The sequence below is a fragment of the Mustelus asterias genome, chromosome 2 (assembly GCF_964213995.1).
Source record: "Mustelus asterias chromosome 2, sMusAst1.hap1.1, whole genome shotgun sequence".
Lineage (NCBI taxonomy): Eukaryota > Metazoa > Chordata > Chondrichthyes > Carcharhiniformes > Triakidae > Mustelus > Mustelus asterias.
The window spans coordinates 50,728,338-50,741,922 of NC_135802.1; the positions used below are offsets into that span (position 1 = coordinate 50,728,338).

Below are 13,585 nucleotides of genomic sequence, written 5' to 3' on the forward strand. Positions count from 1 at the left end.
GACGCAGGTGAGGTCCCAGAGGATTGGAGGATAGCCAATGTGGTCCCGTTATTTAAGAAGGGTAATTATAGGCCGGTGAGCTTGACGTCCGTGGTGGGGAAGTTGTTGGAGAAGATTCTTAGAGATAGGATGTATGCGCATTTAGAAAGGAATAAACTCATTAACGATAGTCAGCATGGTTTTGTGAGAGGGAGGTCATGCCTCACTAACCTGGTGGTGTTTTTTGAAGAAGTGACCAAAATGGTTGACGAAGGAAGGGCCGTGGATGTTGTCTATATGGACTTTAGTAAAGCGTTTGACAAAGTCCCTCATGGTAGGCTAATGAAAAAGGTTGGATCTCATGGGATAAAGGGGGAGGTGGCTAGATGGGTGGAGAACTGGCTTGGTCATAGAAGACAGAGGGTGGTAGTGGAAGGGTCTTTTTCCGGCTGGAGGCCTGTGACTAGTGGTGTACCGCAGGGCTCTGTATTGGGACCTCTGCTGTTTGTGATTTATATAAATGATCTGGAAGAAGGAGTAACTGGGGTGATCAGTAAGTTTGCGGACGACACAAAACTGGCAGGACTTGCAGATAGTGAGGAACATTGTCAGAGGCTACAGGATATAGATAGGCTGGAAATTTGGGCAAGGAAATGGCAGATGGAGTTCAATCCTGATAAATGCGAAGTGATGCATTTTGGTGGGAATAATGTAGGGAGGAGCTACACGATAAATGGAAGAACCATAAAGGGTGTAGAGACGCAGAGGGACCTGGGTGTGCAAGTCCACAGATCTTTGAAGGTGACGTCACAGGTGGAGAAGGTGGTGAAGAAGGCATATGGCATGCTTGCCTTTATAGGATGGGGCATAGAGTATAAAAGTTGGGGTCTGATGTTGCAGCTGTATAGAACGTTGGTTCGGCCGCATTTGGAATACTGCGTCCAGTTCTGGTCGCCACACTACCAGAAGGACGTGGAGGCTTTGGAGAGAGTACAGAGGAGGTTTACCAGGATGTTGCCTGGTATGGAGGGGCTTGGTTATGAGGAGAGATTGGGGAAACTGGGGTTGTTCTCCTTGGAAAGACGGAGGATGAGGGGAGACTTAATAGAGGTGTATAAAATTATGAAAGGCATAGATAGGGTGAACGGTGGGAAGCTTTTCCCCGGGTCGGTGGTGACGTTCACGAGGGGTCATAGGTTCAAGGTGAAGGGGGGGGAGGTTTAACACAGATATCAGAAGGACATATTTTACACAGAGGGTCGTGGGGGCCTGGAATGTGTTGCCGGGCAAGGTGGTGGAGGCGGACACACTGGGAACATTTAAGACTTATCTAGACAGCTATATGAACGGAGTGGGAATGGAGGGATACAAAAGAGTGGTTTAGTTTGGACCAGGGAGTGGCGCGGGCTAATTGTTCTTTGTTTCTCGTTTCAAGGCTTCATTCTATGATCAACTTGCTGGTGCCAGTACAGAGCGAGACTGCGGATAGTTGGGAACCTGTCTCGGGGGCAGGGAATTCATATGGTGTTCGTGGAAGTGGAAATGAATAGGGTTGGGAAGCATTTTCCGATCAGGGCCAGTGTGATCTCCTGGACTTGTTTCGATCGCCTCAGGGGGTCGGAGAGGAATTTCCCAGATTTGTTTTCCCCATATTGGCCCTGGGGTTTTCACTCTGGGTTTTCGCCTCTCCCTGGAGATCACATGGTCTGGAATGGGGGGGTGGGGGTGAGCTAATAGGTTGTGATGAACAAAGCATCGTAGCTGTGAGGGACAGCTCGGTGGATAGGATATTAGTATGTAGATAGGCTGGAAAATTGGGAGGGGATCCTGGATTCAGGATTCAATCCTGGACCGGGGAGCAGCGTGGGCTTGGAGGGCCGAAGGGCCTGTTCCTGTGCTGTATTGTTCTTTGTTGTTCTTTGATTGGTGCCGTAACTAACCTTTCGAAGCACTTCATAATGATAGATGTCAGAGCCACCGGACGATAGTTATTAAGGCACGCCTGGCTTTTCTTTGGAACAGGGATGATGGTTGTCTTTTTGAATTTTATTTTATTTATTATTGTCACATGTATTAATATACAGTGAAAAGTATTGTTTCTTGCACGATATATAGACAAAGCACACTGAGAAGGAAACGAGAGAGTGCAGAATGCAGTGTTACAGTCATAGCTAGGGTGTAGAGAAAGATCAACTTAATGCAAGATAAGTCCATTCAAAAGTCTGACAGCAGCAGGGAAGAAGCTGTTCTTGAGTCGGTTGGTATGTGACCTCAGACTTTTGTATCTTTTTCCTGACGGAAGAAGGTGGAAGAGAGAATGTCCGGGGTGCATGGGGTCCTTAATTATGCTGGCTGCTTTGCTGAGGCAGCGGGAAGTGTAGACAGAATCAATGGATGGGAGGCTGGTTTGCGTGATGGATTGGGCTACATTCACGACCTTTGTAGTTCCTTGCGGTCTTGGGCAGAGCAGGAGCCATACCAAGCTGTGATACAACCAGAAAGAATGCTTTCTATGGTGCATCTGTAAAAGTTGGTGAGAGTCTGTTGGTGAAGTTGGTGAAGCAGATAGGGCAGAGCATTTGCAACCAGGGATGCAAAATTTCAGAATTAGAGGTGTGCAGGTATCTTGGAGGATTGGTGGGGCTGGAGGAGACTTTGTTTTATTCTTTCACAGGATGTGGATGTCACTGGCTAGGCCAGCATGTGTTTCCCAAACTCAATTGCCCTCAAGGAGGAGGTGCCTTTTTGAACCACTGCAGTCCAAGTGACGTAGGTACACTTACAAGTGCTGTGACGAAGGGAGTTCCAGGATTTTGTCCCAGTGACAGTGGAGGAACTGTGATATATTTCCAAGTCAGGATGGTGCCTGGATTGGAGGGGAATTTGTCACATGCATTTGCTGCCCATGTTATTCTAGGTGGTCATGGTTTCAGGTTTGGAAGGTGCTATCAAAGAAATTACAGAGATAGGAAAGGACGAGGCCATGGGTAGCACAAGGGATTCTAATTTTCATTTCTGTATAAGCTACATACGCAGAGCCCAAAAGGAGAATTTAGTCTGTTTTCATTGGGAAGATTCATTAGAAAAAAGAAATCTTATACATGGAGTGTTCATCTACTCACTTGAGAGTAATCTTCTTCAGTTGCATGGGGACTGGTATCATCCAATGATAGCACAAACAAGGAGCTCTGAATTTGTTCCAACATGGTCAAATTTTTGGGATCCAAGCCAATTAGATAGTCCCGTATCTACAGCAACATTTTGAGAAGAAAGTTATCCTGACAGAAACTTCAAATCCTTCGCTTCAAATATTAACTATAACTAAAATTTAGCAGTTATCGCAATAACAAATCCTGGCGTTGCTTTCTTTTCCATCTGTCATGGTACAAGTCAGGTACACTCACAGTAAGCCATACAACTGAAACATAAAAGTCTTATACAAAGAACAAAAAAATTACAGCACAGAACAGGCCCTTCAGCCCTCCAAGCCTGAACCAACCATGCTGCCTGCCTGAACTAAAACCCCTTACCCTTCCAGGGACCATATCCCTCTATTCCCATCCTACTCATTTATTTGTCAAGAAGCCCCTGAAAAGTCACTATCGTATCCGCTTCCACTATCTCATCTGGCAACGAGTTCCAGGTACCCACCGCCCTTTGCGTAAAAAAAACGTATCAGCATTTTGCTTGAATATATTTTTAATTAAAAATGATTGAGTGAATGAAAACATTTTTCTGCTTTGCAAAAATGTGGTTTTCCATTTAATGCAAAAAAAAGAGAAAGGTAACTAGGTTATAACACCAAATTGCCTTGTAAAAGTCGATACTGCAAAAAACATTGTGATCAGTCTAGTTCCCACTGCTGGCTCCAGTAACTGAACTTTTATTAAAATATTTCAACCACCAGTTATATTGTGACCTCAAATGATCTCTCAACTTTTGAATAGATTAGAATAATACTTCATTAGACTTAGATTAGTAAGTATGCTGTAGCCTATTAAGAATATGAGGGAACAGAAACAATGACAATTTTACGCAATGGTTACATGATTATCTGTTGTCAGAAAGTTTTAAATGAATCATCTTCTCTCCTGCATTATTCATTTCAAATTTCCCATGTATTAGGCAGGTAAAGATGAACTTCAAATCATAGGCAGAAAAGTCCCACACCAATGGCAGAGATTTAAGACATCAAACCCAAGAAAATGTTTGAAAGGAAAAATCAGAAGTGTAATAGTGGATATAAGACAAGAGCTCAAAATTATCCTGCAATGTCACTGATTGGCAAGGCCATGCAGACAGGAAGAAAGGAGTGTTTGTCTGAGATGGAGGTTAAGACACATTATTGGGGCTGAGCCACGTGAGCTTTGTTCAGCCACAGGCTTGCTTGATCCTGCCGCTGGCCATCTACAAAGGAAACTGTTCCATTCTCCAGCATTCCTAAACTCCATTAGAATACACCTATTCTTTCAGTTTCATTACCTTTTCACCTGTTTTAGCTATGTATTTGCATGTATTTGCACACCTTCAGATTGCCATCAAAACATTCTAATTCATTTCACTATTGTTGCAAACGTACATATGCATCATGGCAAAACACAGAATCACACAGTGCATAAGACCCATTGGGTCTGCACCAACACGAGAAACACCTAAACTACCTATGCAATCCCATTTACCAGCACTTGGTCCATAACCTTGAATGTTATGACAGGCCAAATGCTCATACGGATACTTTTAAAAGGATGTGAGGCAACCTGCCTCTACCACCTTCCCAGGCAGCGTATTCCAGACCACCACCATCTTCTGGGTAAAAATGTTTTTCCTCACATCCCCCCCCTAAACCTCCTTCCCCTCACCTTGAACTTGTGTCCCCTCCTGACTGACCCTTCAACGATGGGGGAACAGCTGCTCCCTATCCACCCTGTCCATACCCCTCTTAATCTTATGCACCTCAATCTGGTTGCCCTTCATTCTTCTCTGTTCCAACGAAAGCAACCCAATCCCACTTCAGAACTTAAGTGTTCCGTCCCAGGCAGAATCTCCTCTGCAGCTCCCCCAAGTGCAATCACATCCTTCCTATAATGTGGCGACCAGAACTGCACACAGTACTCCAGCTGTGGCTTCACCAAAGTTCTTTATAACTCCAACATGACTTCCCTGCTTTTGTAATCTATGCCTCAATTAATAAAGGCAAGTGTCATATATATCTTTTTCATCACCCAACGAACTTGCCCTTCCACCTTCTGAGATCTATATACAAACACACCAAGGTCCTTTGTTCCTCAGAACATGATGTTAGAATGTTAATCTAACAATTTACTTTTGCCCTAAATCTATAATTTCTGCAATATATGAAGGTGGTGGTAAGCTGCCTTCTTGAAACTGCTGCAGTCCATCTGGTGCAGGTACACCCACAATGCTGTTAGGAAGGGAGTTCCAAGATTTTGACCCAGTGAAGGAGCAGTGATATTTTCCAAGTCAGGGTGGTTTGTGGCTTGGAAGTAAACTTGCAGGTGGTGGTGTTCCTATGCGTCTGCGGCCCTCGTCATTCTAGGTGGTAGAATTGTGGGTTTAGAAGGTGCTGTTGAAGGAACCTTGCTGAATTGTTCCAGTGCATCTTGTAGATGGTACACACTGCTGGCGCTGTGCATCGGTGGCAGAGGGAGTGAATTTTTAAATTGGTGGATGGGGTGCTGATCAAGCAGGCTGCTTTGTCCTGGATGGTGTCAAGCTTCTTGAGTGTTGTTTGGGCCTTATTCATACCAAAAACAAGTAAAATAAATCATAAATATATAAAAGAACAGGTGGGTCGGGTGGTTGGCTTAGTTGACTAAATGGGTAGTACATCATTCAGAATAGTGAGAGTTCAATTCTCATTCCAGCTGAGGTAGACTTGGGAGCTGCCTTCCTGCCCTGCCCCTGAGAGTGGAAGGCAATGGTAAACCACCACTGACAATGATAATAGCTCAAGATGAAACATCAGCAGGCAATGAGCCACAAACCTGCTTTTGGGCAGAATACACGTCACAGCATGTAAAATAATGTGCAATATGTAAGCATTTTCAGTGAAACCGACAATTCCTACTGCAACTTACAAACTTGCGCAATGCAGACAACCTCCCAGGGGAGAACACGTCAATCAATCGGTTCATGTGGAGGCATTCACTGAAATTTGGTTGAGCGTGTTTCAAGGACATTCTGCACCAAACTTGCAACACCCAAGATGCCCAGAGGAAGGCAAGAGGCGGTTTAGCTGCAGCCATTTCCCCCAAGCACCTGTAATGATAACATGAATTGGTTCTGTAGGCATCCATGCCGATCCCACTCTAGTCATTACAGAACCCATGAATGACATGATGAAATCACTGACAGCTTGGATACAAGTGAACAACAAGGAGGCTCCTACTATCAATAACTGAAATCTGGACATCCTACCTTTGCCCAACGTGTTCTTTCTTCAGAAGTTAATGCTGACACACCTGGTCCTTCAGGTTCACTGTTGCATCTTTCCCTGATGTAAGTCAGCTGTCTACACAGACAAGGCAAGAATAAGTAGAATCATAGAAACCCTACAGTGCAAAACAAGACCATTCGGCCCATCGAGTCTGCACCGATCACAATCCTACCCAGGCCCTGTCCCCATAACCCCATGCATTTACCCTAGCTAGTTGGAGCTGCTAATAGTTAACTTCCACACAAATCTGCCACCACAAAGTACTTTAAACATTCAGCTCAATTAAGTCTTTTAATAAGATAATTTAATAATTATCAATTTAGCAATTGTGAAACAGGGTGAAAAGATAACAATATTGTATCAGGAAAGCTTGAGCAATTTAGGTGTAATTGGCACAAGTTTAATTTTTCCGCTGAGCTCCTTATCTCACATGTACTGCTGCAGGGAATTGCTAAGTGTAGGAGACTCATCTTGTCGTGGCAGGAGAGAAAGAGAGAGGTAGGGAAAAGAAGATTGGTTTCCAATGAGCTACTTTCAATAGTTCGGTAGTGGTTAGCTAAGAGAACACAGATAATGATGTTGGCAGAGAAATGCAAAGCTGAGGGTGGAAGGGGGGAGTGGGGGTGGGGATGAGGAAGTGGGAGAATTCCAAATAGTCAAAAGGGAATAAAGGCTACGTCTATTCATGCAAGGGGGATTACATCCAATTTCACTGCTTTTCTTTTACATAATTAAAAAAATATGGAAGTCGCAAATATTTAAATACACTACTTCGAGCAGCCTTACAGTCCTGATGGTGTAAGATACTATAAATATTCTGATGGAAGCAAATTTCCAAACACAAGTCAATAAGATACTCAAGACTTATACAGCCAGCAAAATCCAGTGTATTTTTCAAGTGATAATTATTTCTTCAAGAGCACATTTCATTCATAAAGTATTCATGGAATACAAGTACAGTTGTCACTGACATATCTAACAGCCCTTCTGGCTAAGATCAAGCATCAGATTAAACCCAAGATGGGGTGAAACGCCTTATCTTGTCAGCTTGGCTCATTCATCTCTCTTGGGGGAACAAGATTCGATTCAATTTGATTTTGGTTTTTGGAGCAAGGAGATGGATTTGGGTTTGCCCGTTCCATTCTGAGCTTGGCTTTGTAACTTTAAGAATGGAATAATTTTTTCTTAAAAACAGCACCCTGAGACCTCTGTGGTGGGGTTGGGGGGAGGTTATTTCTTGGTCGGATTGGGGCATTCTTAAACAAGGCACCTGGACTCAGTGAAGCTGGGCTTTACTGGCGTGTTTGGGCCCATCCCTCAAATGGCAGCGTGAAACACGTCTTTCTGCTTTTTTTGACAAAATGCCATAATGCCTGGAGAAAAAAACCTGCCTGTTTCTCTGGAGATAAACATGTGGTTTCCAGTCAGATCCTAACACTTTGCCATTTTTTGGTAAGGTTCCGCCACAATCTTTGACCCACCCCCTTTTTAAAAGTTGAAAGGACAGCTTGCAGTATCTCCACCAAACTACATCTATAGTGCAATAAAGAAAAGCAAATCATAAAAACCTGTAAAACTCTGGTGGTGTTAAGATGTGATGCTCATACATGACATCAAAGGTAAATACTCTCCCACGACAGAGAACCACTAAATGGGACGGGCACGGCCCTTCAGCTTCTAGACAGATCAAACAGAACATTTCAAACATCAGTCATTCATTCAACAAAGATTTTAAAAAATCAACAAAAGCCCGACTGCTTTCATAAAAGCATCACTCCACAACTAGAAACTTAAACTTGCAAAAACAATTTAGCCACAACTGTGAAAGTGCCAACAGCTGCGTATGGGCAGTTGCCAAAGTGCACCATAGAATTAGAATCATTGAATTTTGGAGTACAGAAGGAGACTATTTGGTCCTTTTCACATCTCAGTAAAGGGTATCCGTTTGACAATGTCTGCCCTTTCTCCATCCCTACCACAATTGTCTTTTTCAAATATTTACCCATGTCCTTTAAAAAGCTGTTCTGAATTCGGCTTCCATCACTGTTTCTGGCAGACCATCCAATGTCCTAACAATATTTTGTATTAAAAAGACAAATTCAGAGTGCCAGATTTAACACACAATGTGGCTATTTCCATTTGATTTTAAAGTGAGCCTTATTACATCAGGCTTAACACTAGTAACACATTTTCAGAGTTGTATTCTGGTCCATCTCCCATACTTTCTCCCAGTTTCTTCCTACTGACAATCTTTGTGTCAGGCTGATCACTCTCTTCCGAGTTGTCTTATTCCCTATTCATAGAATCATAGAATCCCTACTTTGCAAAAGGAGGCCATTTGGTCAATCGAACCTGCACCGACACAGCATCTCACACAGAACCTTCCCCCCACCATATTCCTGTAACCTCACATTTACCATGGCTAATCCATCTAATCTACACATCTTGGGACATTAAGGGGCAATTTAGCACGGCCAACCCACCTAACCTGCACATCTTTGGGCTGTGGGAGGAAACTGGAGCACCCAGAGGAAACGGGGGGAAGATGCAAACTCCACACAGTCACCCAAGGCCAGAATTGAATCTGGATCCCTAGCACTGTGAGGCAGCATTCTTACTTGATTCTGTAATGGTCGCTTTCAATAAAATAATTACCTGTCTTAAAGTAGCTGACAAGGGAATCTCTAGTTATTCCAGGTACTTTGCAGGTACAGTACAATGCACGAAACTGGTCCATATCCAATGGCACACGGCCAGCTTTGTGTATAACCAAGCGCTGTCTAAGAGAAAACAAAAATGAGAATTATTTTTCTCACCAAGCATGTGCATAAAAAAATGCATTGACAAAAAAGACCATGTTATAAGACTTGTGACCAGCACTAAACAGTTAACAAAAAAACAAAAAAAACATTTGCATGCATTTAAATTGAATTAATTGGCTGCCCGCCCAACCTTACCAGCATTCCCTCCTTTACCATCGCTTTCGCGTGTCCAGATTCGGCGTGAAACAGACATGCTCGGCAAAGTTCAGTTTTGGGCGCTCCAGCTTCTGCAGTAGTAAGTTCAGAGCTTCCAACAGCTCTTTGACTCAGATCGGTGCGGGGGGGGGGGGGGGGGGACCGCTGCCATTGTGTGATCGGTGGGGGGGGAGGTGGGGGGGGGGTGGGTGGATAAGGGGGACAGGTATGTTGTGGGGGTGGAGCGATGTCTGTGGGGGCCATCGTTCCCGGGCCGCTTTATCCACTTTTTGCGGCCCGGGAGTGATGTGAGAGGGGTGCGTTTTTCAACTTTTTTTTCTCACTGCGCATGCGCAGTTCAAGGCTCCAACCAGACCAGCAGCGATTCAGACCCGCGATTTTTTTTTCAGGCTGAGTGCGTATGGGGGCGCCTGAGAGCAGTTTTCCAAATCGGATCTGAATTGCGCCCAGATTCAGCACTTAGAATCAAAATGGTAAAATTGGGCCCATACTCTAAGGTTTAGAGTGTTGGAACAGTTCAGGTACAAATCGAGAAACTGAATCCAAATCAAGACCACCAAAATCCAAAGTGTGGATCCAATTTCTACAATCCAGAAATGGGATTATACAATATTTTCCTTATTAAATTTCAGGAAAAGGTGTTTTACATTTTTCAACTACACATGATTCACCTTACTTTCTAAGCAGTTCCCAAAATTGCACCATGTGGTATACAGCTATGGCAGATCGTTCAAGCTGTGTGCCTTCTTTTGGTGGCCAATAATGTTCCAAGTAGGGAGCAGGACCTCCAAAGTTTACATTCAACATTGATGGCATTCGGACATCCAGATAGGCACTGGTCAGCCACCAGTCCTCAAGCTGGTGAAAAGATGCAGAACAATAGTGGTCACGTTCTTCTAAAGTCCAACATAAAAGCAACGGATTCACATAAGAAAGCAATATCCAGTACCAATTACATGCAAAATGATCTACAATTGAACAGGTATCTGAAGGAATGTCAGAAGCATTTTACACAGCAGACACAAATAATTTGTAAATTGATTGAATTCTTCTACTTAAAGGTACCCAGTTCAAGATATTAGAGTGCTTCATAGAGTTTTAAAGTCTATCCTGCGTCAGTCAAGTAATCCCCAGCAAATAAAAAGGATAATGCACCAAATATTGGCAATTGTAATATGATACAATATTTAAAGTTTATTTATTTATTAGTGTCATCAGTAGGCTTACGTTAACACTGCAATGAAGTTACTGTGAAAATCCCCTAGTCGCCGCACCCCAGCGCCTGTTCGGGTACACTGAGGGAGAATTTAGCATGGCCATTGCACCTAACCAGCACGTCTTTTGGACTGTGGGAGGAATTTATTATAAACAACTATTTCAATACTACATTCTCTAACGTTTTATTTCTGGGCAAATAAAGGTGGCACAGAACATCTAGGTGAGGTCCCATAATCATGGATAACAAAGATTTCAGATTTGGGCTTAATAACAACAAACATCACTTGTCCCCATGCAACTGAATGATAAGGACAGCAGTACATTGTCTCCAAGTTGTGAAATCCATAGGCAAAATTATCAAAGTTTGTGGTCAGCTGCAGTATTAACCCATGCTTCTATTATCTCAATGAAAATACAATCTTGTAGCAGTGCCACTCTTGGCCTGTGGAAAGGGAGTCTTTGAAATAAAAATGAAGGCTGGTGGAAATTGGTGAAGTAAAATATGCATGGAAAGTGAAGGTAAAGAGCAATGCCATAAAAAGGAGAGGTGGACCTATGATCCCCCATATGGCCAAGTTCAGAATCTCAACCATATCACTGAGGAGTGCAATCAAAAAGAGAAAGAGTCAACACTTGTGCTGATCTCATATGCTTCCTAGCAATCATGTCATAGAGGTTTACAGCATGGCCCAACTTGTCCGTGCTGCCCAGTTTTTAACATTTAGTCCCAATTGCCCGCATTTGGCCCATATCCCTCTATACCCATCTTACCCATGTAACTGTCTAAATGCTTTTTAAAAGACAAAATTGTACCCGTCTCTATTACTACCTCTGGCAGCTTGTTCCAGACAGTCACCACCCTCTGTGCGAATAAATTGGCCCTCTGGACCCTTTTGTATCTCTCCCCTCTCACCTTAAACCTATGCCTCTAGTTTTAGACTCCCCTACCTTTGGGAAAAGATATTGACTATCTAGCTGATCTGTGCCCCTCATTATTTTATAGGCCTCTATAAGATCACCACTAAGTTTCCTACACTCCAGGGAAAAAAGTTCCAATCAATCCAGCCTCTCTTTATAGCTCGAACCATCAAGTCCTGGTAATGTTCTAGTAAATCTTTTCTGCACTCTTTCTAGTTTACTAATATAATTTCTATAATAGGGTGACCAGAACTGTACACAGTATACCAATTGTGGCTTTACCAATGTCTTGTACAACTTCAATAAGACATCCCAACTCCTGTATTCAATGTTCTGACCAATGAAACGAAGCATGTCGAATGCCTTCTTCACTACCGTGTCCACCTGTGACTCCACTTTCAAGGAGCTATGAACTTATACCCCAAGATTTCTTTGTTCTATAACTCTCCCCAACACCCTACCATTAACTGAGTAAGTCCTGCCCTGGTTCGATCTACCAAAATGCATCATCTCGCATTTAACTAAGTTAAACTCCATCAGCCATTCATCAGCCCACTGGTTCAATTGCTCAAGATCCCGTTGCAATCCTAGATAACCTTCTTCACTGTCCACTGTGCCACAAATCTTGGTGTTATCTGCAGACTTACTAACCATGCCTCCTAAATTCTCATCCAAATCATTAATATAAGTGATAAATAACAGTGGACCCAGCACCAATCCCTGAGGCACACCGCTGGTCACAGGCCTCCACTTTGAAACCCTCTACAACCCCTCTACAACCCCCCTCTGTCTTCTGTCATCAAGTCAATTTTGTATCCATTTAGCTATCTCACCCTGGATCACGTGAGATTTAACCTCATGCAACAACCTACAGTGTGGTACCCTGTCAAAAGCCTTGCTAATGTCCACGTAGACAACGTCGACTGCATTGCCCTCATCTACCTTCTTGGTTACCCCTTCAAAAAACTCAATCAAATCCGTGAGACATGATTTTCCACTCACAAAGCCAAGCTGACTGTCCCTAATTAGTTCTTGTCCAGTCGCCTTTTCAATTATTGATGGTGCAAAGGGCTAGAAAGAGAAAACTGAGGGATGAAATGGACAGAAAATGCCTTTTGAATGCAGCAATGTGTGGCTACTACGGGATTTTCACAGTAACTTCATTGCAGTGTTAATGTAAGCTGACTTGTGATACTAATAAATAAACTTAAAAAATAGAAAACCTTCCAAGAGTATAAGAAAAGAGACGATGTTCAGATAAAAATCTGTAGACAGATAACCAAGTAAACTAATAAGTAAACCAACTACGCTACTTCATTATTACATTAATGCCAACAGCATCTGTGCTCCTGCTTACCCAGTTTCTCCTAACTTTGGCCCTCTCCAGAAGTTTTTGATGTAGCTGTTTACCAATCCCTTGTCCAAATGTTTTAACAATTTCTGTACTTCTTTGAAGTTCTTCTTCATTCAAAAATGGCTTCACTAAAACAATTTTTAAAAAATTCAACTGTATAATTACAACTAAACAGTAATGACAAGCCTACTATAACAGGTTTTCACTGATTTCACAGCATAAAACATAACATCCTTAACAAATACGGAGACATTGCCATTATCTCACAAGGTTACAATTTGAAGGATCCTAGAGATCTAGGAAGCTTTTTTTCTAATAATCAAACACTGCTTCCATAGGTCAAATATTGCACAGTGTGAATGTAAGATAGATGTCTGGAGGAGGTAGAAATGATTGGATGAAAATTTATACCTAATAATGTGTAATAATATGTAGTTGAGCACACTGATGAACATTAAAACAAAGGGGTCAAATCTTAAGGCCGGAACACACCAAGTCTAATAATAACTCAAAAAAAAAAGCAGAATTGGAAAAAGAAAATAAGTCATTAGAGCTCAAAAACTGTGCAATAGCCTGTGGCAATATCCCACTCTGTTTGATCAGCTACTGTCTATAAAGTTATATAAAGTATGATGAAATTCAAGAATATACAACAGTCAACATCTCCCGTAAATCAAAAAC

The 13,585-nt window shown here is 42.6% G+C and overlaps 1 protein-coding gene across 11 annotated transcripts in view; it reads right to left on the bottom strand.

The window, feature by feature from the left end:
- The window catches only part of crot (carnitine O-octanoyltransferase), a 54,818-nt gene that overhangs the window by 22,924 nt on the left and 18,309 nt on the right, over positions 1-13,585 (bottom strand). For 9 of the 11 annotated variants that reach the window (XM_078235137.1, XM_078235066.1, XM_078235076.1 and 6 more), the window contains 6 exons: positions 12,908-13,032; positions 10,091-10,272; positions 9,092-9,216; positions 8,005-8,113; positions 6,418-6,511; positions 3,102-3,227 (listed from right to left, as the gene is read on the bottom strand). In XM_078235137.1, coding sequence (XP_078091263.1) covers positions 3,102-3,227; positions 6,418-6,511; positions 8,005-8,113; positions 9,092-9,216; positions 10,091-10,272; positions 12,908-13,032 — 761 coding nt within the window. The remainder of the gene's footprint in view (positions 1-3,101; positions 3,228-6,417; positions 6,512-8,004; positions 8,114-9,091; positions 9,217-10,090; positions 10,273-12,907; positions 13,033-13,585) is intronic. The other 2 variants (XM_078235146.1, XM_078235154.1) reach the window with 1 other exon arrangement.